This window comes from Talpa occidentalis, unplaced genomic scaffold (genome assembly GCF_014898055.3).
Source record: "Talpa occidentalis isolate TD23 unplaced genomic scaffold, MPIMG_talOcc4v2.1 talOcc4.4, whole genome shotgun sequence".
Taxonomy (NCBI): domain Eukaryota; kingdom Metazoa; phylum Chordata; class Mammalia; order Eulipotyphla; family Talpidae; genus Talpa; species Talpa occidentalis.
Genome location: NW_023604295.1, coordinates 91480579 through 91502476, shown reverse-complemented (window position 1 = coordinate 91502476; position 21898 = coordinate 91480579). Strand labels below are relative to the sequence as shown.

Here is a 21898-nt window from a genome sequence, read left to right as displayed (position 1 = left end):
ACCCCTGGTCCTCAATGTCATTTAACCAATTCTCCATCCCACTCAACCCATGCCGACTATTTCCCGGGTCCTAGTTCCAGATTAATTGATTTTCCACAGAGTCCCCCTGAGGGCTCTGCATGCTGAAGAGGTCCTCAGGTCCAACATTCACTAAAGCTCTTCACAGCAAAAATTCTCTCACACAGATTGTTAATATATTTAGCAACTAGACTCTGCATTTGTTAATTTTTCAATTATTTTGTATCATATATTCATCATCAAAAATAATTCTTGCATGTTTAGTTTTTGTTTGTTTTTTTTTTTATAAAAGTTACAGTCTGTGATATGACCTATCACCCATTAGAATGGCTATCAAGGAAAAGAAAATAACATAAAACAATGAGTGTTGACAAAAATATGGGAACCTTGGTATATTGCTAGTGGGAATGTAAAATGGAATAGCCACTATAGAAAATATTATGGTGATTCCTTAAAAAATTAAAAATAGAATTACTGTATTAACCAGCAATTCCCCTTTGAGGTATATGCCAAAAAAAACTAAAAACACAGACACAAAGATATTTGTATATTTATGTCCATAACATTATTCACAATAGCTAAAATGTGGAAGCAACTCAAGTGTCCACCAATAGATGAATGAAGAAGCAAAATGCAGTGTGTACACACATATGTACACACACACAGGCACACACACAAAATGGAGTATTATTCAACCTTAAAAAGAAAAATATGATACATGTTATAATATGGATGAACCTTAAGGACATTATGCTAAGTGAAAGAAGACAATCATAAAATGATAACTACTGTATGATTCCACTTATTATGTGATACTTAGAATAGTCAAAATCCAAGACAGGAAGTAGAACACTGATGCCATGGGCAGACAGGCAGGGAGAAAAGGGAATTATTGCTTAATGGGTATAGAGTTTTAGTTTTGTAAGAATAGATCCAAAGATGGATGATAGTGATGGTTGCAAAATATAAATGTACTTATACCAAAGAACTGGATATATAAAAAATACTGACAATGTTAAATTTTATTATATGTTCTCTTGCCACAATTTTAAAAATAGGAAAAACTGCATACTGTGAAATATTTTGACATGAGTTTTGACAAATGTATAAAATAGTGTAACCCAACTCTTATGAAGAAAGAACATTTCCCTGGAAAGAAAGAACATTTTCCTAAGCCTATGAATGCCCTAAGAAAAAAAAGAAAGAAATTTTGAAATTACTAAATGATTTGTCAAATTTCATGAATAGTTACTGAAGAAATTCATGGTAATAAATATCAAAACTATATGTCCCAATTCCTTTGGAGCTAATCCTCTAAATGAATATTATGCCCCTTCCTTTAGACACATTCCTGAGATTCAAAGGACAAGTAGTATTCTCCCCACTATCTCCAGCTGTTTTCTATCAGTAAATATGGCAGGGAAGATGGGGGGGGGGTTAGTCTGGATCAGTGTTCTGGTCTCCCATCTGTGTAGAAAGTAAGAGAAGGGAAACAAGAAAGGAGTGGAATAAAGGGAGGAGAGGGACAAATAAATATGCTGCAGAAGCAATGACTGAATTCTGTTTTCTAGAGTCCAGTTACCACTTTTCTGAAAGGTGTCAATGGTGATAGCTTCCTAACCCCTGAATTGTATTTATGAATATGAATAGTCCTATAGGAAGTCTCACAATTCCCCCCACTGGGACTGAGGTAGTAACCCCTAATCTGGTCAGCTCTTTCTGCTATTCTAGGAATCAATGCACAGGTCTCAGCCTAACGTATACTTTTCTAGCCTTTCCAATAATTGTGTAAACTCATAATTACTTCTTTTAAGTTCCTTTCACTGAAGATAATTAAAATGACTTTCTCTTCCTGAATGAGATATAGATAGACATAGATGCCCACTCCTCTCATGAGTTGTGAGTGAGGTGATTTCTCAACTGACTATCCCTCTGTAGTGCCTCTAGACAGCAAATTCCAGAGGCTGGAAGTTCTGAGGCATAGCAATTCACAGACTTAACACTCACAGTAAGTGACACTACTTGCTCTTGCCAGTTAAAATCCAGCTAAGAATAGCAAGTCAATTGACAGGAACAGACTGAGATTAACATACTAAATACCTAACTAAGTAACAGATTATACATGAGCAAATAATGCTACAGAAGTCCAGCACGGACAGAAGAACAAAGAATTAAGGGGACACATCAGAGATAATCAGTTAATGCCTCTAGGTCCAGTATCTTGGTTTGAGAAGCTGGGACTGTAGTGAGGAAAAGCGCTAAACTAAATCATCTTTAAGAAAGTTTCCAGTTCTAATAAAATGATTTTTGGTGTACAATGTGACAGCATTATCAAAAGCAGGTCCATGAATGGGCAAGATGGAGGCCTTAAAAATGCTAAGTAGGATTTTGAAAGTGGGCAGGAACTGAAAAAGATTATGGGTTAGAAAAGACAAAAACGTGGTATTCTGACTCACAGAGAGTCCAATATGAACATAAGATGAAAACTGGGAAATGATAATAAATATATTTGGAAATAAGGAAGGCACCTGAAGGTCTGAACAGGCCAGTGGAAACAGAAATGTGCCCATCAGACTAGTTTTTCAACCTAAGTTTTCTTGACATTTGGAGCCAGACAACATTTTCTTGTGTGGATCATACTCTATATTTTAGGTAGATTTAGCACCCCTGGGCTCTACCGACAAGATGCCAGATGTACACCTTCACGATGATCAAAAATCTTTCTAGATATTACCAAAATCACCCCTGGGCAAAAGCCAGTGGGCTGGAGACAATACTAATATAAGAAAGATGAGGCAAGCTAATTAAGAAGTAATTATAATTACCTCATTCTCTGGTATATGCCCCAAACAGCCCTGGCACGCACACAGCAAAGGTCAAGTGGAAGCCACAATGCCCAGGAGAGCATAAACACCAGCTACAGGAGAGCATGAGCCTCAGCACCACCAGCAGCCACTGTCCTGTGGGAAAGTAAGTCCAGGGTTCCCAGGCCTTCCTCCCCCCACTCCACAAAGAGAAATAAATTATAAAATTTTGAGTAAAATTTCCTGATTTTAAAACATAGGACTTAATCCACATTTTCTGGAAAATAACATATTCAAACTGAATTTGACCTTCAAAATGCAGAGATCAGTAGCTAAAGTAGTGATAGTTTGGAGGTGTGATTATGAGAAAATGGATCCTCATCAAACAAACCAGCTATAAATTGACATTTTTGAGAAAATAGAGAAAGGTGAACTTGAAAAAGTATTAGATGATATGAAGGAATTAATATTAAATGTATTGACATTTAATGTCAGTATTAAGATTATTTTCTAAAGACCTCATCTATGTGGGGTATCTAATAATATATACTATATTATAATTTAATTATATATTTAAATATAAAACACACACATTATATAGTAAACTTTCCATTAAAGAAAAAAAATAATGGGTAAAACTCAATATATCTAATCATGAATAATAAATTAAGGGAATGAAGAATTCAGAGTTTTGAATTTGAGTAAGCAAGTAATCAAAGAACATCAAAGGGACTGCACACTACATTTGTTATTTCCTTTGCATTTCCCTGGAAAATGTTGTCTTTATATCTTAATTTTACAACTTATTTTCAGTATTCAGTGACAGTCTGTACTTTTCTCTCTATTATCAATCAGAATACAAAAATTAATTACATACATTCTAGGTTCCCCTTTAAAATAATGCTAACTAAAGCACTTTCTTCAAAATAACAATAGTTGTGGCATTTATTGAGCAATTTCTGTTTTCCACACTAAATAAAGCCTTTTTTTTAGATGTATTTATTTATTTATACAAGCACTGAATACAGTCAGAAGCGTGGGAGGGTGAGAGAATTCACTAGAGCCACAGTGGGGAACAGAACAGGCAGACTGACGAAATACACTGCTGAGGGGAGCAGTGGGCGCAGCAGGAGAGGTCTGCAAGCCATGTGGGACCCTCGCTGGCAGCCAGGGATTGAACCGGCGCTGCAGAGGCTGCGAGCAGCTTTGCAGCCCAGTGCTAAACAGCTGCGCCACCATGGGAGGCCCACTAAATAAAGCCTTTTACTGGCATTATCACATTTGATGCTCCAATCAACCCTAAAAGGTAATTACCACTAAAAACTATGATTCAGAGAGGTTTAGTAACTTACTTCAAGGACAATCAGTAAATAAGTGGTAAGATGGGGTTTAAATTTAGGCTGTCTGATTCCCAAGTCCCATCTTGCAAAATTAGCAAGTTCATGAGCATTTAAACTCAAATCCAGTATCCTAGTAAATCAGGAAAGGACATAAATTATTTGAATTCCCAGTTAGAGAGGCAGAGGCCCCTTCCTGTATGGTGAACCTTTTCGAGCTATATCAAGAAAGCAAACACCCTCTTCTGCACTACCTCTGAAGTTGCCCTAAAGTTTGAAGAGCAAAATAGCACCTTTCTCAAATTCTTTGTAAAATATTCAAGATGAACATGGGGCCGATATAGCTTTCCAGATCATCAAAGCACAACAGACCTGTGCCTCAGTGTATTAAAAATACCAAAGGCAGAGAAGTGGTTGCCATCAGAGTCACTGTGTTTCTGAACCTCCACTAATCACTAAGGCAACCAGCTAATTCCCTACAAATGAATGAAAAACAAATTCAGTACTACACACTGTCTAAATATCCATGTCCTTCCAAGGTCCACACACAACAGGCTAGAGGCTGGGAGTCACAAAGTGGCAAGAATGGCTGGGATATACAATTTATTACATATAATACAATTTATCACATTTGATGCTAAATCATCAATTAGCATAATCCAGAAAAAGAATCTCTCACATAAAACTATATTTCTAGGGCCTCCCGGTGGCGCAGTGGTTGCGCACTGGGTTGCGAAGCTGCCCGCAGCCTCTGCAGCGCCGGTTCAATCTCCAGCCACCTGGCGAGGGTCCCACATGGCTCACAGACCTCTCCTGCCATGCCCTCTGCTCCCCTTAGCAGTGTATTTCGTCAGTCTGCCTGTTCTGCTCCCCGCTCTGGCTCTGGTGAATTCTCTCACCCTCCCGCGCTTCTGACTGTACCCAGTGCTTGTATAAATAAATAAATAAATCTTTAAAAGAAAAAATGAAAATGATTTTCTATAATTAATTTATATTTTCAACTATCTCAAGTATTGGCTATTCTGATACTTATTAAGAAAAATTCATACCTTGAATCTACTAAGAATTTTAGCCCAGTTAAAGAGGAGCTCTAAATATCAACTGCAATCATTTCTAAGCTTATACATGTTTTAAAGTAAGTTTCTGAGTTTATCTTTTATTTCAACCTGAAAAATCTTACCTATCTACTCAGTCAACAGCTGTTCCATCACAGCACTGCTGGAGTGGATATAATAGAGCTATTCAGGGGGAAGCTACGGACAGGGCTCGACTATTCAGGCTTGTACACCCCATGGAAAAAAAAAACCTGTGCTTAACATTTGACATACTTAAAAGCATCAACTACTTCATATTAAATAGTACTACAAAGGTAAGTTTACATGTTAGTTAAACAGATTCTACCCTACTTCCGCCAAAGGAGAAATATCTATTAATGTTTACTTGCTTATTCTCTGTATCACAGTTAATCTCCAAGAACAACATCCAGGCTAAATGGTTCTGTGTTTTTTGGTAATCTTACACATAAAAATTTAACAACTATATATTTTCAATATTACATCACCCTCTTCCACCTCAATCAACTCACCAACTTTTATTACTTTTTTTTCTTTTGTGGAGTAAAAAATTTGCAAATGAATACTTTCTCTTCACCCTCCCCTACCCATTAACAAGGCATTTTTTGGTTGTGAAATGTAATACTTCTATTACTTTATGGTTTTTCTTTGCTTTCCCCCACCATGATCCCTTATATCTCCTTAAACTTTGACCTCCCTATACTCCTTTAACCCCAGACCCTTCACAGTGTTTCTTAATACCCATTAGTTTTTGTAAATATCTTACTTTACTAAATTGTCTGCTATGTAAAATATCCAGTATTTTTTGTTATTCTGATGTGATTCTCTCAAAATTCCTCCATATTGTTGCAAATGGTTCATTTCATCTTTCCTTATGGCTGAACAGTATTCCACAGTTTGGACAGACTATATCCAATGGTGTACTGATGAACATCTAGGCTAATTTCATTCCCTAGCTATTATAGATAATGTCATATGAACATTTTAGAACATAGTTTCTTAGTGTTGATGGTTTCATAGTCTTTGGATATATGCTCAAGAATGGAACTGCTGGGCCATATGGTATTTCCCATCTTAGTGTTTTGTTTTGTTTTGTTTTGTTTTTAAGAGGGCCACAATGAGATGTTGGTGAGGCAACTTTTTTTTTTAAAGATTTATTTATTTTTATGTAAGAGTTGGGATACAGGCCAGAGGTGCGGGAGGATGAGAGGATTCACCAGAGACAAAGTGGGGAGCAGAGCAGGCAGACAGACCGAAAATACACTGCTGAGGGGTGCAGCGGGTGCAACAGGAGAGGTCTGCTTAGCCATGCTGGAATCTCCCTGGCTACCCACGCTGTGGAGGCTGCGGACAGCTTCACAGTGCTATGCTCAACCCATTGCGCCAACAGGGAGGTCCCTTCTTAGTGTTTTTTTTGTTTGTTTTTGGGTTTTTTGGGGGGGTTAAATTTTTTTTTTAATTTATTTTTTTTCTTTTTATATTCCCCATACAATACAATTGCACCCCCTTTATTTTTGTCCCAATCCCTCCATTCTCCGCCCCCCCCCAATAGTTTGTCTCTGGTTTACAGTTGTTCATTGATTTTGATTTTTTCTTTCTTATAGTTATTCTTTTTCCTGGTCCCTTATTTAGGTTTTCTAGATTCCTGCTATGAGTAAGACCATCTGGTATTTTTCTTTTTCTTTCTGGCTTATTTCGTTGAGCATGATCCCTTCCAGCTCCATCCATGTTGCTGCAAATTGCATGAGTTTATCTTTTTTTGATTCCTGAGTAACATTCCATTGTGTATATGTACCACATCTTCTTGATCCAGTCATCTGTTTTTGGGCATTTGGCTTGTTTCCATAGCTTAGCTATTGTAAACAGTGCTGTTATGAAAATAGGGGTGCAGGTGCCCTTTGGAATTAATGTTTCTGTGTCCTTTGGGTAAATACCTAATAGTGGAATTGCTGGATCATATGGAAGCTCTATCTTACACCAGTGAGAATGGCACATATTAAAAAAAAAACTATCAACAACAGATGTTGGCGAATATGTGGAGAAAAAGGAACTCTCCTGCACTGCTGGTAGGAGTGCAAACTGGTCCAACCACTATGGAAAGCTGTGTGGAGATTCCTCAACCCATCTTGGTGTTTTCAACTAAATACACATTGTTTTCCATAATGGGCACACCAGTTCACATTCCTACCAACAGTGTAATAGGGTTCCTTTTCCCCCATATCCTCTTCTCTAACACTTACTATTGGGGATGTTTTGAACATGTCCAATTCTCAAAGGTGTGAGGTAATAACTCATTGTGGTTTTAATCTGCATATCTCCTATTGGAATTGATGATAAACTTTTTTTCGCATGTATACTGGCCTTCTGGACATCCTCTTTCGGGAACTGTGCATATACGTTGTCCCTTTTTAACTGGATTGTTTATTTGAACTGCTTACTCTTATTTACATAAAGTCATTTTGTAAACAGTAGGGGGACAAAGTCAGAAAAAGAGGAAAAACTATGGGCAGCACTATCCCCTCCAAAGATTGAGTCTCATACTACCACTCACTAGATTTGTTCCATTCCAGAGATGCAAACACATGTAAAATAGTTGAGCAGTATATCAAAGAAAAAGTCAGTATCAAAAGCCATCCCAACTTCGTACACCATTCTTTTTTTTTTTTTTAAGATTTTATTTATTTATTTATACAAGCACTGGGTACAGTCAGAAGCACGGGAGGGTGAGAGAATTCACCAGAGCCAGAGTGGGGAACAGAACAGGCAGACTGATGAAATACACTGCTGAGGGGAGCAGCAGACACAGCAGGAGAGGTCTGTCGCACCATGTGGGACCCTCGCCGGTGGCCGGGGATGGAACCAGCGCTGCAGAGGCTGCGGGCAGCTTCACAGCCCAGCACTCAACCACTGCGCCACCAGGGGAGGCCCCCTACGCCATTCTTAACAGCAATCTCCGTGACTAAAATCACATACACCTACATACACATATATACACCACACACAAATACAAACTGATTTTATTGACATATTTCTTGTTTACTATATGTGATTATATTTTAAAGATATTTAATGAATCTAAAAAGTAGAACTAGATGATTTGATAACTGTTCCAGGAATAATTTGGAGGGGTGCCTACAGTTTTGAAATAGCACATTTCATGAATTTTTTTAACTTCGTATTTTTAACCAATATGATTTAAGCTGTACTGAAACAGAAAAATAAAAGTATTTTTGATTTTTATTACATATATTTTTCATTTATAAATATTTATAAATGTATTTTTTCTTTACACAATCATCTGTCAACAGTCACTTCGGTTGTTTTTATATCTTGTCTATCGTGAAAAATATTGCAATGAACACTAAGGTTCAGTTCTCTCCTTAAGGTAGTAATTTCATTTCCTTTAGAGTTTCATATCCTTCCTACATGCAGGATGAATAACTCCTGGAGATCTAATGTATAGTGGGGTGGGTATAGTTAATATTGCACTGTATACTAGAAATTTGCCTTACAGAGATCTTAACTGGTCTCAAAAAAAAAAAAAAAATGAACTCAGGTAAAGGAAGAGATGACAGATAACTCATGTTATCAGAGGCATTAAAAACAGCAAACCCCTTGGTGCAAGGGGGAAGGTGGAAGATATGTGTCAGGCACCACATCACAGCTAGAGTTTATCATGGAAGACACAACTAAAACATAAGTAAATGGGCCTTGAATGTGGGCACAGAGGCTTAGTTTCCTTACCCTCCATGTTCAGACATCTGTATCTGCACTCATCCTTAGTTACTGAAGTCCCCACCCCTTATAGAAGATCAATCACAGAAAGAGATATGGCATTCCCTGTTCACATTGTCTCTTGGTATGCTGTAGTGCCTCTCACTGTGTGCACACTGGGTGATATACTCTGATATCAGGAGAGGTGTGGTTAGTTATATCTAGTTTTCAGATACTGTGTACTGACACTGTTATCCAGTCTCTGGTTTATAATGTCATTTAGGATCTCCTGACACCAGAATCCTGTGGATTCCCTAATTCATTCCCAGACAGCTTTCTGGATGCTCTATCATACTACACTAAGCCAAGCTGCCAAAATTCCTTTGTAAATGGTATGTGGCCCCTTGGGTGCTGTACTGGCCTTAAGATTTGACTTCCAGGTTTGCACTTTTTCAGGCTAGAAGCAAGGCACGAGTCTTCCTGCTTCAAGGTTTGTTCAAAGCCCACTGGCTATCTGTAGAGATCATGAAAACATGCCTCTGAGATTCTGACTCTGGAGAATGTAAGTGTACTTCAACTCTACCTGCCATGCTCAGAAATGTGGGTGAGCCAGAGCACATGCTCACACAGGCTTGAGCATTTCCCAGGGACTGCTCTGTTCAGTAAGGAGCATGGCCAGGCTCTGAAGTTCAAAAAACAACCTGAAGGCACAGGGTCATTGGATGGGTGACTTTGGCTCAAGGACTCTCTGTTGGTTTTATCAAAATCTTCCTAGAACTGTACCCCAATCTATGTCCTCCCTCCTTTCTCTTTTACAAGATTCAAACTTGTCTTATGGTTTCACGATTTGACTTCTTCCCTCAACAGAGTTTCGCCAAATAAATCCCTTTCATGTCTAACCCCATCTTGGAATCTGTTTTGTAGAGTCGAAGAATATATAAAAATTTAGAGCACCTAGAATTTAATTATTCTGCTTTATTTCTTGGAGATACTCCTGTAGGATCTAAAGCTACAATATGTAACTGTACTAACAAGGACATGATTCCTCTCAAAAGACGGAAAATAACCTTACATAAACATCAGACTATTTCCTCTTCTCCTATTAAAATATTTGGAATATTTTTACATACAAATCTAATTCTAGTTATTCTTGGCCTTATTTATTCCTAAATCAAAAGTTAATTAGGGAAAAAGCACTATCAAGCCCTGTCCAAGTCCAGCTCCTGATAAAATAACTGAAATATTAAAATACAAAACAACTTTGTATCTGTTTTCTTTGGATGATCAAATACATTAATAATTTTCCTTAGGGCCCCTTTTCTGGTTCCACAGTACTATATCTCCACCTAACATCCTGCCATTTAGAATTCAAGAAACATCAAATTACAGAGCTATAAAGATCACAAATAACAGAGAAGTCCCAGGAGGCGAGGTAAAGGGATCAAGGTCTGCGAGTGGAGAGATTGAAATTAGATCGAGGTTTCCTGACGCCCAGATGTCTATGGCCTTTGCCATAGGCCAGGGTGCTTTACAGTAAGTGCTTCTTTCATTGGTCAGATTCTCATGTGTTCTATTCCCTGTAGAATCTTAGAATTTCAATGTGGAGCAGAAACCGAGCCTGGAGTTTTTTTGTTTGTTTTGTTATATATCTCTATGTTCCCCTACATGAAATAACCCAGAATACAGAATAGCCACTCAATACTTGAATTAAAATTTGAAATATTGTCACTCTTCAGAGTACACAAAATAAGAATTATTTATAGCATACATTTGTATCTAAGCGATTAGAACACTGTTATGTCTATTAAAAATGTATTCTCGGAGAATTTTTAAAGTTTAGTCAGTGAAACAATGTAGATTTGTTAAAGTATATAAATTCATAAAAAGAAATATAAATCACTACTAAAAACAATAAATAAAGCAATATCAAAAGAGCTATAAGCAAAATGCATAAAAACTTTCACTACAGAAGGAAATACATTATCTAATGACTAGGGTTACACTAATAAGTCATTGCGAAACTATAAAAATTCGAGTCCACCTATGTATGTCTGAGGAAAACACGGTCACGTTTCCCCTGTATTACTCACACACAGTATTTCTGATACTGTGGGTATCAGATTTCTGATATGTGGGTTTTTCCCCATAATGAGCAATTTTCATATACCAGTTGGGTGTCCTGCAAACTAATTTAATTGACCAGAATTAGTGTGGACTCCAAAGTTAAGATCTAACCCCATAAGATTCTCTCCAATATAGATGCCAATCTACAGTAGTAAGCCCCCACAATATTTTCTGACTTGATTATAAATCAGAGACTCCCAAGTTCCCCTCCTCAGTTTTCATAATTTGCTAGAAAAACTCCCAGAACCAAGGAAAACTGTTTGATTAAGACTGTCAATTTATAACAAAGGATACTTTAAAAAATAAAGAATCAGATGGAGAGAGGTAAATAGGACAAATCTGGGCAGATACCAAGCTGATGAAATAGACTCGAGAGTTCTCACGCTACATACTTAGTGAGAGGAGGTATACACCTGGCGCACCCTTATGGTTCATCGTTTCTGTGACCTCACTTGGCTTTTCTTTCTCCACTCTTTTATCCCACTCTTCACCGTTTGCCACTTTCTTTTACAATGACAGCTCTTTCATCCCCAGGTTTGGGGTCCATGAAGTCAGTGGGTAGATAAGCATTATTAGGTTGTAAAATAGTTTAACATATATGTTTTGCTCAGGATTCAAACCATCTCAATTGCATAAGCTTCTGCCTCCAGACAGTACCACTTTCCTGGCATGTAGATACACTCACTAACCCAGAAGCACATGTAGGTGATTGGTCATATATATTCTCTGTCCAAAAGATATGGACAGGATGGGTAGGACAGAAAGCTCTGAACTTCCAATCATGACTTAGTTTTTCAAATGTCCAAGAATTCTCACATTAGAACAAAAGAACAAAAGATGCTCTTATCATCCAGGAAAGTGTAAGGGATTTAGGAACTCTGTATCAGATGCACCTATCACTCAGGAATTTACAAGGGTTTTAAAAGCTCTGTGTCAGGATCCAGGGTCAGCAACGAAATATTAACAGGAAATGGGGGGAGGGGCCAAAATATGCATTTTCAATTATTTTACAGCTTATTAATGCTTACCTACCCCTGGGCTTCATGGACTCAAACCCCAAAGAAGAAAAAGCTGTATAAAAGAAAGTGGAAAGAAATGAAGAGTGGGATGAAAGAATGAAGAAAGAAATGCTGAGAGAGCCCACAGAAATGATGAACCCTAAGGATGTGCCAGGTACGCACGTCTTCTCACTAAATCACCTAGAGTAAGAAGTCCGAGGCTCTACAATTCTTTGCTTTGGTGGTTTTCCAGTTTGGGGTTTGGTTTGGTTTTGCCCTTGGCTACCTAGTAAAGTCACTGTTTAAAAAAATCCCAACCTTATTTAACAGAACTAAGAAGAAAAGAATAATTGTCCTTCTCTAGACAGGAATTTTAAAGGGTCTGGACAAGCAGGACACTCTGGTCATAGCTGTGCTGCCAGCTGGAGGCCGGGAAAACCCAGCAAGACTGAGGCAAGAAAGAGGGAAACTCTAAAGACAAGGGATCTCAGAGCTAGTTTGGGAATGACTGGAAACGCCCCACAAAGGGCCAGTTTGCCCCTGCACAGCAGCTCTGTAAGACCTCCCCAGGTGATGGAATGAGGGGGGTTTTTAGTCTGCCTGAAAACTGTTTGTTTTTGTTTAAAGAAAATTTAAATTCTGTATTTGCTGAAGGTTGTTTTTTGGCTTTTTTTTTTTTTTTTTTGATGCCAAAAAAGTTGCTAGTGTTCAGTATACTATGAGAACCAAGAAAAAAAAATGTTTATAGCACTGGTTAGAGTATGCATTGATAATATCTAAAAGCAGCTCCCTTCTTAGTCCTGAATGAAGCAACTATAAGCAATTCCCACTGAAAAGCCCCATAAAAGTTGTGGCTTCAAACCAGTACAACAGACTAGTCAATGAAATAGCCTTGCTAATGAGACACTGGTTCTGAAACTGTGTATATTTAATCTATCTTTAGTGCCCTGGGGGTAGTAGTGAAAGCAATAATAATTGCTTTGTGTTTGAAGGTTTCCTCATGCTGTAAGAATCTTTCCCTTATGGTGTTCACAGCACAGAGAAACCAAGCCACAGCACTAAATCAGATACAATCCTGCCTCTTTTTCATTAGAAATAATTTTAAAGCAGATGAGCAATAACTAGAAAATAAATAGGAGAATTCACTTTAAATTTTTGTGAATAGTCCTAAAGCAAATGTTAACGTAATAAACAACAGGATCTTATATATCTGAACTAATGAAAGCAATATTAAAATCAATATAATAAATGATATTTAATTTTAACTATAGACAATTTCAGAAACTCAACCATGTTTTTCAGAAACAATCTTCCTGAGCATTTAGTCCCTCATTTAGCTATGCTCCAAAACTCCTATTTGTATTAAAAGTTTTAGAAAGTGTACTTCTAGATGAGCATTTCCTTTGAATTTTATTGAAGTTTAAATGTGGCATTTTGGGGGACCTCCCTGGTGGTTCAAGGGGCTAAGTGTCAGCACTATGAAGCTATCCACAGCCACTATAGCATGAGTTTGATCCCCGGCAAGGGAGATGACACACATGGCCAAGCAGACCTCACCTGTCTTGACCGCTGCTCTCCTCAGCAGTAGATCTGCCTGTTCTGCTCCCCACTCTGTCTCTGGTGAATCCTCTCACCCACCACACCTCTGGCCTACACCCCAGCTTTTGTATGCATAAATAAATAATAAAAAATAAAATGTGACATTTTTCTTGATTTCTAATGAAGATTTTGAATATAAATGCAGTAAATCTTCAGAAATATGTACCCTCCACCCAAAGGGAGTTGGTACTCAGAATAGCCCTGTCACTCTGCCTTGATAGTAATTAGGCAGTGACCCCCATCCCTCAGAAACTTGCAAAGAAATTGATACTCGCTTGTGAGATGAGGAAAAGTCAAAAGAACAGTGAAAGAAAAAATTTCCGTGTTGATTGTTCTTGAAACAAAAGCAATTACTGTCTGTTTTGTATTTGTTTAAAGTTTTCTCCCTCATCAGACAATTTACTCTAAGCCTATACAAACTAAACATAAAAACCAATTATCTTATAGCAAGATAGGAAAAGGAAACAAAGTATATTTTCACTCTAAAAATTAAACATTTTTCTCAATCACATTTCTTTTAAAGAAATAAATTTAAGGCAGAAGATAAATCCATTTTCCAATAGGAATTTTAAAAAGACTGTTATTTTTCAAAAAAAAGTGCTATAAGATGCTACTAATACAAGAAGCATACTGAAAAAAAATACTATGAATCAGTATGGTAATTAAATTTGTTAATATGCTAACCTAATTCATTTCAATAAAGAAATTTTATATTTAAAAATGAAATTTAAATTATTAACAGCAGTTTCCATCTTTCAATAAGAAAATAAAATATGTAATGGAAGTTTCCTCTAGGTATAAAACTAGCATGAGTCTGCTATTTCAGTTTTTTCTTAAAGTAAAATTATCCTGAATGAGAAACATTAAAACCTATTTGAAGTTTCTGTATTTTTTATTATAAATTTCACTTTGACAGTGCATTCTTATGACAGTTATTAGCATAGTAATCCTGTACTACTGGGACATATTCAGTGGTATCAATATTGAGCACAGGCTGTAACACCTAAGTCATAAGGTAATGCATAAGTAGCACAAGGGTAACAAATCATAGTGCACTCTATAAATTCAACAATTGCTCTGAGTCACTATACCTTGGTTAAAATCTTTTTCTTAAAGATTTATTTATTTATGCATACAAGAGCTGGGGTACAGGCCTGAGATGCAAGGGGCGAGAAGACTCAACCAGTGACAGAGTGGGGAACAGAACAGGCAGACCTACTGAAATACACTGCTGAGGGGAGCAGCAGAGGAGACAGGAGAGGTCTGCTGCGCCATGTGGATTGCTCCCTGGCAGGCCAGGGATCGAACTCGTGCTGCAGAGGCTGCAGACCACTTCACAGAGCAGTGCTCAACAACTTGCGCCACCAGGGAGGCCCTAGTTAAAATCCTTTTTTTTTTTAAAGATTTATTTGTTTATTTATTTATACAAGCACTGGGTACAGTCAGAAGCACAGGAGGATGAGCGAATTCACCAGAGGCACAGCGGGGAGCAGAGCAGGCAGAAGGACAGAAGTACATTGCTGAGCAGAACAACGGGCGGCAGGAGAGGTCTGCGCACCATGTGGGACCCTCCTCCAGTGGCCGGGGAGCAGCTGGGGATTGAACCGGTGCTGCAGAGGCTGCGGGCAGCTTCGCAACCCATCGCTCAACCGCTGCACCACCAGGGAGACCCTCTAGTTAAATCTTAATAGCAAAAAAAAAAAAAAAAAAAATCTTAGTAGCTCTGGAAATTAGTCCTGTTATTTAAGCTTAGTTTAGTAAAGTCAAGAACACCAAAAATTAAAAAAGTAATAAAAGGCCTCCCTGGTGGCTCAGCAGTTGAGTACAACGCTGTGAAGCTGTCCACAGCCTCAGCAATGCAGGTTCCATCCCAGCCAGCCATCGAGATATCCACATGGCATGGCGAACCTCTATTGTCTTGCATGCTATTCCCCTGAGCAGTATGTTTCAGTCAGTCTGCCTGTTCTGTTCCCCACTCTGTCTCTGGTGAATCCTGTCACCCTCCCACGCATCTGGCCTGTGCCCCGATTCTTGTATAAATAAATAAATCTTAAAAAAAAATTAATGAAATGTAAAATAAAAATATGTCACTTTAAAGTCACCAATAGGGTCTCCCCGGTGGCACAGCGGTTGAGCGCTGGGTTGCGAAGCTGCCTGCCGCCTCTGCAGCACCAGTTTGATCCCTGGCTGCTCCCCGGCCACAGGCGGAGGGTCCCACATGGCGCGCAGACCTCTCCTGCCGCCCGCTGCTCCCCTCAGCAGTGTACTTTGGTCCTTCTGCCTGCTCTGCTTCCTGCTCTGGCTCTGGTGAATTCTCTCACACTCCCCCGCTTCTGACTGTACCCAGTGCTTGTATAAATAAATAAATCTTTTTAAAAGATAAATAAATAAATAAAATCACCAATAGCTGTTTAGCCTAATTTATAGCAATGGTTAATGAAAAAAACACCCGACGATAAATGTACTAATCACTTCCTCCCAGGAGCTAAGCCAAAATTTATAACCAAGTTTCTAGACCATATTTCTAGAAGGCACACCTGTGAAGAACTATGCAGCCCTATCCAACTGACCATAAAGGTGTTTTCATCTTTGATTATGGGTACACTATATTACAGTACATGTCTATTTATTATCAAGCATATTTTTTTCAAAATATATAACAGAGAAGCTCTACATTTAAATTCAAAATACCACAGAACTCACTGGCAACATCAAAAATGAAAAACAGGCTTCTCAAATGCCCAGAGCTAGCGGCTACTGTCCAGATTCTAGCTCCTTCCAACAGAGCACTGGATCTGCTTTAGCCACGGCTTCAGAGGGAATGCCATCTCCGAAGGAAAGAATCAGTAAGGTTTTTCTGTATGAAACCAGATGGTAAATAATTCAGACTTTATAGGCCACACAGTCTCTGGCAACTTACAACTCAACTCTGCCTTGAGCAGCAAAGTAGTCACAGCAATATGTGAAAGAAATTAATATGGCTATGAACCAGTACTACTTTATGGACCCTGAAAATTAGATTCATACAACTTTCACATGTCACAATTTATCATTTTTCTTTTGATATGTTCAACCATTTAAAAATGCAAAGAACACTGTTAGCTTACCAGCCATTCAAAAAGCAGATATCTATTTAGGGCTGCCAGATCTGGCTGTGGGCCATAGTTGCCATCCAGTTTTCCTTCATTCTGTACCTATTATTTTCCTTTACATAAGCCTAAAAATTATGTGTGTTTTCTTTTGGCAAAGGATTCCCTTTTCTTCTCTAGGTCTGTGACACCTAGTCACTCTTTCTTTTAGGTCCCCAAACTCAAATAGAACAATGACGAGGTAAAGCAAGGCACAGACTGTGGCCTGAAGGAAGAGCACCGAGTACCACTTTTGTTACTTCCCAGCTATATGCTCTTCTGCAAGTTACATATCCACTTCAAGACTCCATTTCATAATTTAATCTTTTAAAAAATATCATTATATCATTATATCTAACCACCTGAAAGTATTTCTGGAGGTATGACATTACATTGAGTAAGGTAGGAAGAACGGAAAATTGAGCATGTGGAAAAGTTTCCAACCACTTCAAAAACAAGGTCCTGCCTTTATGTTTCCTTGGTAAGTTCTCCTGTTAGAGAAAGGAAGTTCAGTGAATTCAGTTAAAATTTTAGGAAAAATCCTTTTTAGAGCAGCTAGCAATCTCACTGACTGCATGCAATATTCATAATTCTCTGAGTGGGCCAGAAACAACCAGATAAATTGAGATTCTTGGTTGTGTTAAAAGAAGAAGTAATGTACTACGAGGAGCACAAAAAATTAAGAAAAAAAAAACTATTCCTTCATTTCAAAGAATTGATAATTAACCAAAACACCTATCATACAAAGTAGGTATGGTTTATATAAACCAAATGTATTAAGAAGTTAAAAACAGAGCCAAACAAAAGATAGTATGGGGAAAATTTCCCAGAAGCTAGATTTAAACAATGAATAGAATTTCAAGGAGAAAAAGCAAATATAGAAATCTGAGGGAGAACCATACATACATATCTAGGATTGTAGGATTCTCAATTCCACTAGCTATTTCTAATTTTTCTACAACAATACTGTGCTTCCACCAACAGTTTGAGAATTCCCATCTTCACACTTGGTATGGTCTGTTTATGTTTAGAATACTTTAGTCAATGTGATGAGTAGAAGGAGTATCTCAATTCATTTTTCACTTCTTGTCCTCATGTTCTCTGGGATTTGTGTGTGTGTTTGTGTGTGTGTATGTGTGTTTACATTATGAAATAAAAGGCACAGTCTGTTTAAGGATAATGAGTTGTTCTGCCTGGCTGGAATCCAAAACTCAAAAAGCAGTCAGAGGACAAGTTCCTCTGCCTTTCAGAGGTGTCTCCTGGACCTTGGTCTTTTCCTCTGCACCCCATAAATTGCTGGTCTGCATCAGCAGATAGGGACAAACCTTTCCTTTCCTCTTTGAATGTTCCCGTGTTAATTAAAGAGTTTACAAATCGGGCCTCCCTGGTGGCACAGCGGTTGAGCGCTGGGTTGCGAAGCTGCCCGCAGCCTCTGCAGTGCTGGTTCAATCCCTGGCTGCTCCCCGGAGCCTCTGCAGTGCTGGTTCAATCCTTGGCTGCTCCCCGGCCACCAGAGGAGGGTCCCACATGGCGCGCTGACCTCTCCTGCCGCCCGCTGCTCCTCCTCAGCAGTGTACTTCAGTCCTTCTGCCTGCTCTGCTCCCCGCTCTGGCTCTGGTGATTTCTCTGCTCTGACTCTGGTGAATTCTCTCACCCTCCCCCGCTTCTGACTGTACCCAGTGCTTGTATAAATAAATAAACAAATAAATCTTTAAAAAAAAAAAAAGAGTTTACAAATGAACATGGTTGAAAAATACTGGTCTTGAAAGAAACATAGGAAACCATTTCCGCCATATTTTCCCAAAACTTGGTCTCTGCCCAATTTAGATCATGAAATTGTCAAGGTAGTTTGGAAAACACAAAAATGTTGTGCCAGGTCTGAAAACCTGGTGCAAATGCTTGGCGGGAATACTTCTCTCATCCAGAAGGCAGAAATATACAGGAAAGGTAAATCAGGTCATGAACATGATTTATAGACCCAGACATGGGGATAAAATTTTAAGGTAAAATTCCTATAGAATGTATAGAAATAAATGATTGTTTTTAACCAAAATCTTATTTAAATACTTACCATTCTAAGAACAATGTGGCAGCCAAAAAAGAATAAACACAGTACCCAACAGAAGTCAGAGTAAAAATGCCAAAAAGCAATGTTCTCAACTGTGGTCAATATAAAGCACCAAAATTAAGAAAAACTATATTACAACCATTGACTGATGTGATTCAAAGAACACATTCCCTCCTACAATGAAAAAAATAGTAAAATCACTTCAAAGACTTGCTTTAGAAAAAGCATCACTATTATCATTCCAGTCATACTGGGAGTCACAAAGCCTCAAGTACAAATATCTTTCTCTAACCTAGTGGTTTTCAATGCTAGCCTATTCTATCCTTCTGGAGTCACTTAACTATGTTTTTATTTTGAGACATTTTAATTCTCACACCTAGAGGAGGGAACTGCCAGCATCTAATGGTTAAAGGCCAATGATGCTGCTAAACATTCCTACAATGCACAGGAAAGTCCCCACTTCAAAGAATTACCTAGCTCAAAATGTCAGTAGGGTTTTGAAAGCAAGGTTTAATGTATTTCTAGAAAATCTGTTTCTAGCCTAGCTAGGATGGGGGTTAGAGATGGTTATCATTCTCCTTAACGGCAGTCGATTAAACCAGACAACTTAGAATTCTAAAATTTTCTTACTATTTACACAAGGTAGATAAATGTTTCCAATTTAGTAATTTTTAGTTGTATCATTTAAGGGGCAAAATAGAACACAGTCCATGATTTTGGCCATGTTATAATGTACTGCACTATCTATATTTACTAACTTTTCACATGTACCTACACAAAAATTCACACTGAAACAGGCTACGTTGGCTCGACTTACTATGAATTAATATTCTCCTGCATTTCAGCAATACCCCAATTCCCCATGTCCACCCCCCTAAAACAACGAATCATCAGATTTCAGCATGGGTTTTATGTTGTCATTTTCTGAGGAAAATATACATATCTTAAATTCACTTTTTCTCATGTTACAATCTATTAAAACTTTACTGTCTAGCTCCATGAAACTTAAAAGCCAGAATAGAAAAGGAAGCTGATTTTTTAAAGTAAACTTAAAAGCGGCTACAAAGATATGCCGTCTATTAAAAAAGTTAAAGGTGATAGTAATGAAGTAAAATAAAATATGCAAAAATCTTTAAGGTCCCTCTAAAAGTAGAAAAGTCCTTAGGGGTTATTTTATTTCCAAGTAAATGTTCTTGGGTGTTTCAACAAAGAAAGTCATTTTTCCTGGGAATTTTTTTCAAAGCCTCCATTTCCAGGTTTGCTAAAAGCAAACTTGAAACTTGTCTATTCTCTAGGTGTTATACTAAAAGAAAAAATTTAAAGTTAGGAAGAAAATTAAGCTCAAATGTAAAGGACTCACACAGTTTTCAAAAATCCATTTTGAAACTATCATATATATCTGAAAGAAAAGCATGGAGTAATTGATGGAAATTCATCTGAATGCAGACGTTTCTCAAGCTAACAAAGCAAGTACTGTTCCGAAGAAATGTAGAAAGATGGGAAGTGTAGCCCACTTAAGTTTTCCGAAACACTTAGATGAAGACAAAACTATCGCTACACCCATTTGCTGGCATTATACACGAAATGCCAACTTCTGAATTTGAGCCTGAAATAGAAATTTCTGTCCTGATCCTTAAATAAAGTACAAACAGAAAAAGCACTTTTCTTTACTTACCAAAAAAGGTGCCAAAAGATACTGTTTTAAAAATAACAACAGGACAGCAGAAAGGCGATTAAATGCAAGATCTAATTTCCAAGAGTTGAGGAGCATTAGGGCAAAGAGGAATACCCCAAGGACATCCCTGTGCGCCAAATGGCAACAAAGTATGTTTAGCCAAACTGGTGGTGAGACTCTTTAATCTGCCTAAATGTAAAAAGTTTTGTTTTACATGAACTTGACCAGACTATTCGTTGAAGTTCCAGCTTATGAAAATAAGACAGGGCACCAGGCTTCGAAAAAGACTGGCTAAGGGGACTAGCTATGTGTGCGCAGCTTGCCCTCCAAATCTCCAAAGAGGAAAGCTGCTGCCTGGAGGTACTGGGTAGCCAGGCCGCCTTACTGAAAACAACCAAGGTTTTGAGCGTTGTTTTTGGCAAGCGGTAGGTGTTACCGGCTGCTTCCCGAGGCGCTGGAAGGAATGTGTCACCATCAATCAGAAAGTACACTGAACCCCGTGTTTAGGTCACAGCGAGTACTGCCACATCCAACACGGATAAATTACGCCAACTCCAGAAAAGAAGAAAGGGGAGCTGCAGGAAAGGTTTTGCATCCCTATGACCTGCAAGACCAAAAGAAAACCTTAACTTGTGCTGAAGGGAAATTCGCGCTTCCTCTGGTTGCGAAGACCTCCTAGAGCCGCTGACACCCCACACACTTCTCCCGGGACCAGCACAACCCGAGCGCAGTTCTGGGGGAGAACTCGGCAGCCACAGGAGAGACAGTCCACCCCACTCACCTCGGACGTTCCGGGGAAAGACGAGCCCCCCACCTCCTCACTTCTGAGGTTCTGGTAGGCTCCTCGCTCACGAGGCTAGTACGGAGCAGGGGGCGGTGGATGAATGAACTGCCCACCCCGCCGAGCCCTGCCAGACAGGCGCGCTGCGAAAGTGCTCACCTGTGGGGATGCTGAAAGACTTCTCGGAGTTTGTACCCAGGCAGGGATCCCAGGGCTGGAAGACGAGCGCCAGCAGCAGCAGCAGCCGCCGCAACTTGCCGGCGCAGGACCCCATCTTCCTCCCTTCGAGGGAGCTCCCCCGCTCCAGCACCCCAGCCCCCCACCCTCCAGCCCTGCAGCTGCGCATTTCTCGCGAGAGCGCGAGGACAACCCCCCACCCCGGACACACCCAAGTCCGCCCCGGGGCGCACGGCCACTGGCGAGAGGGTGCGCGCAGCGCTCCCGCGGGCAGCAGCCCCAGCCGTAGGGCAGAAGGCCCAAGTCCAGCCGTCGCAAAAGCACAGACGGGCGGGCGTCTCTAGCGGCGGGCAACTTATAGGATCCCCCGAGGGGGAGGTGACGGGGCGGGCCGCGTCCCGG

The 21898-nt window shown here is 39.1% G+C and overlaps 1 protein-coding gene across 2 annotated transcripts in view; it reads right to left on the bottom strand.

The window, feature by feature from the left end:
* The window catches only part of PLOD2 (procollagen-lysine,2-oxoglutarate 5-dioxygenase 2), a 97791-nt gene extending 76161 nt beyond the window's left edge, over window positions 1-21630 (bottom strand). For both annotated transcript variants that reach the window (XM_037525831.2, XM_037525832.2), the window contains exon 1: window positions 21479-21630. In XM_037525831.2, the coding sequence (XP_037381728.1) occupies window positions 21479-21593 (115 nt within the window). In that variant the 5' untranslated portion in view covers window positions 21594-21630. The remainder of the gene's footprint in view (window positions 1-21478) is intronic.
* Between the last annotated feature and the right edge of the window lie 268 nt (window positions 21631-21898).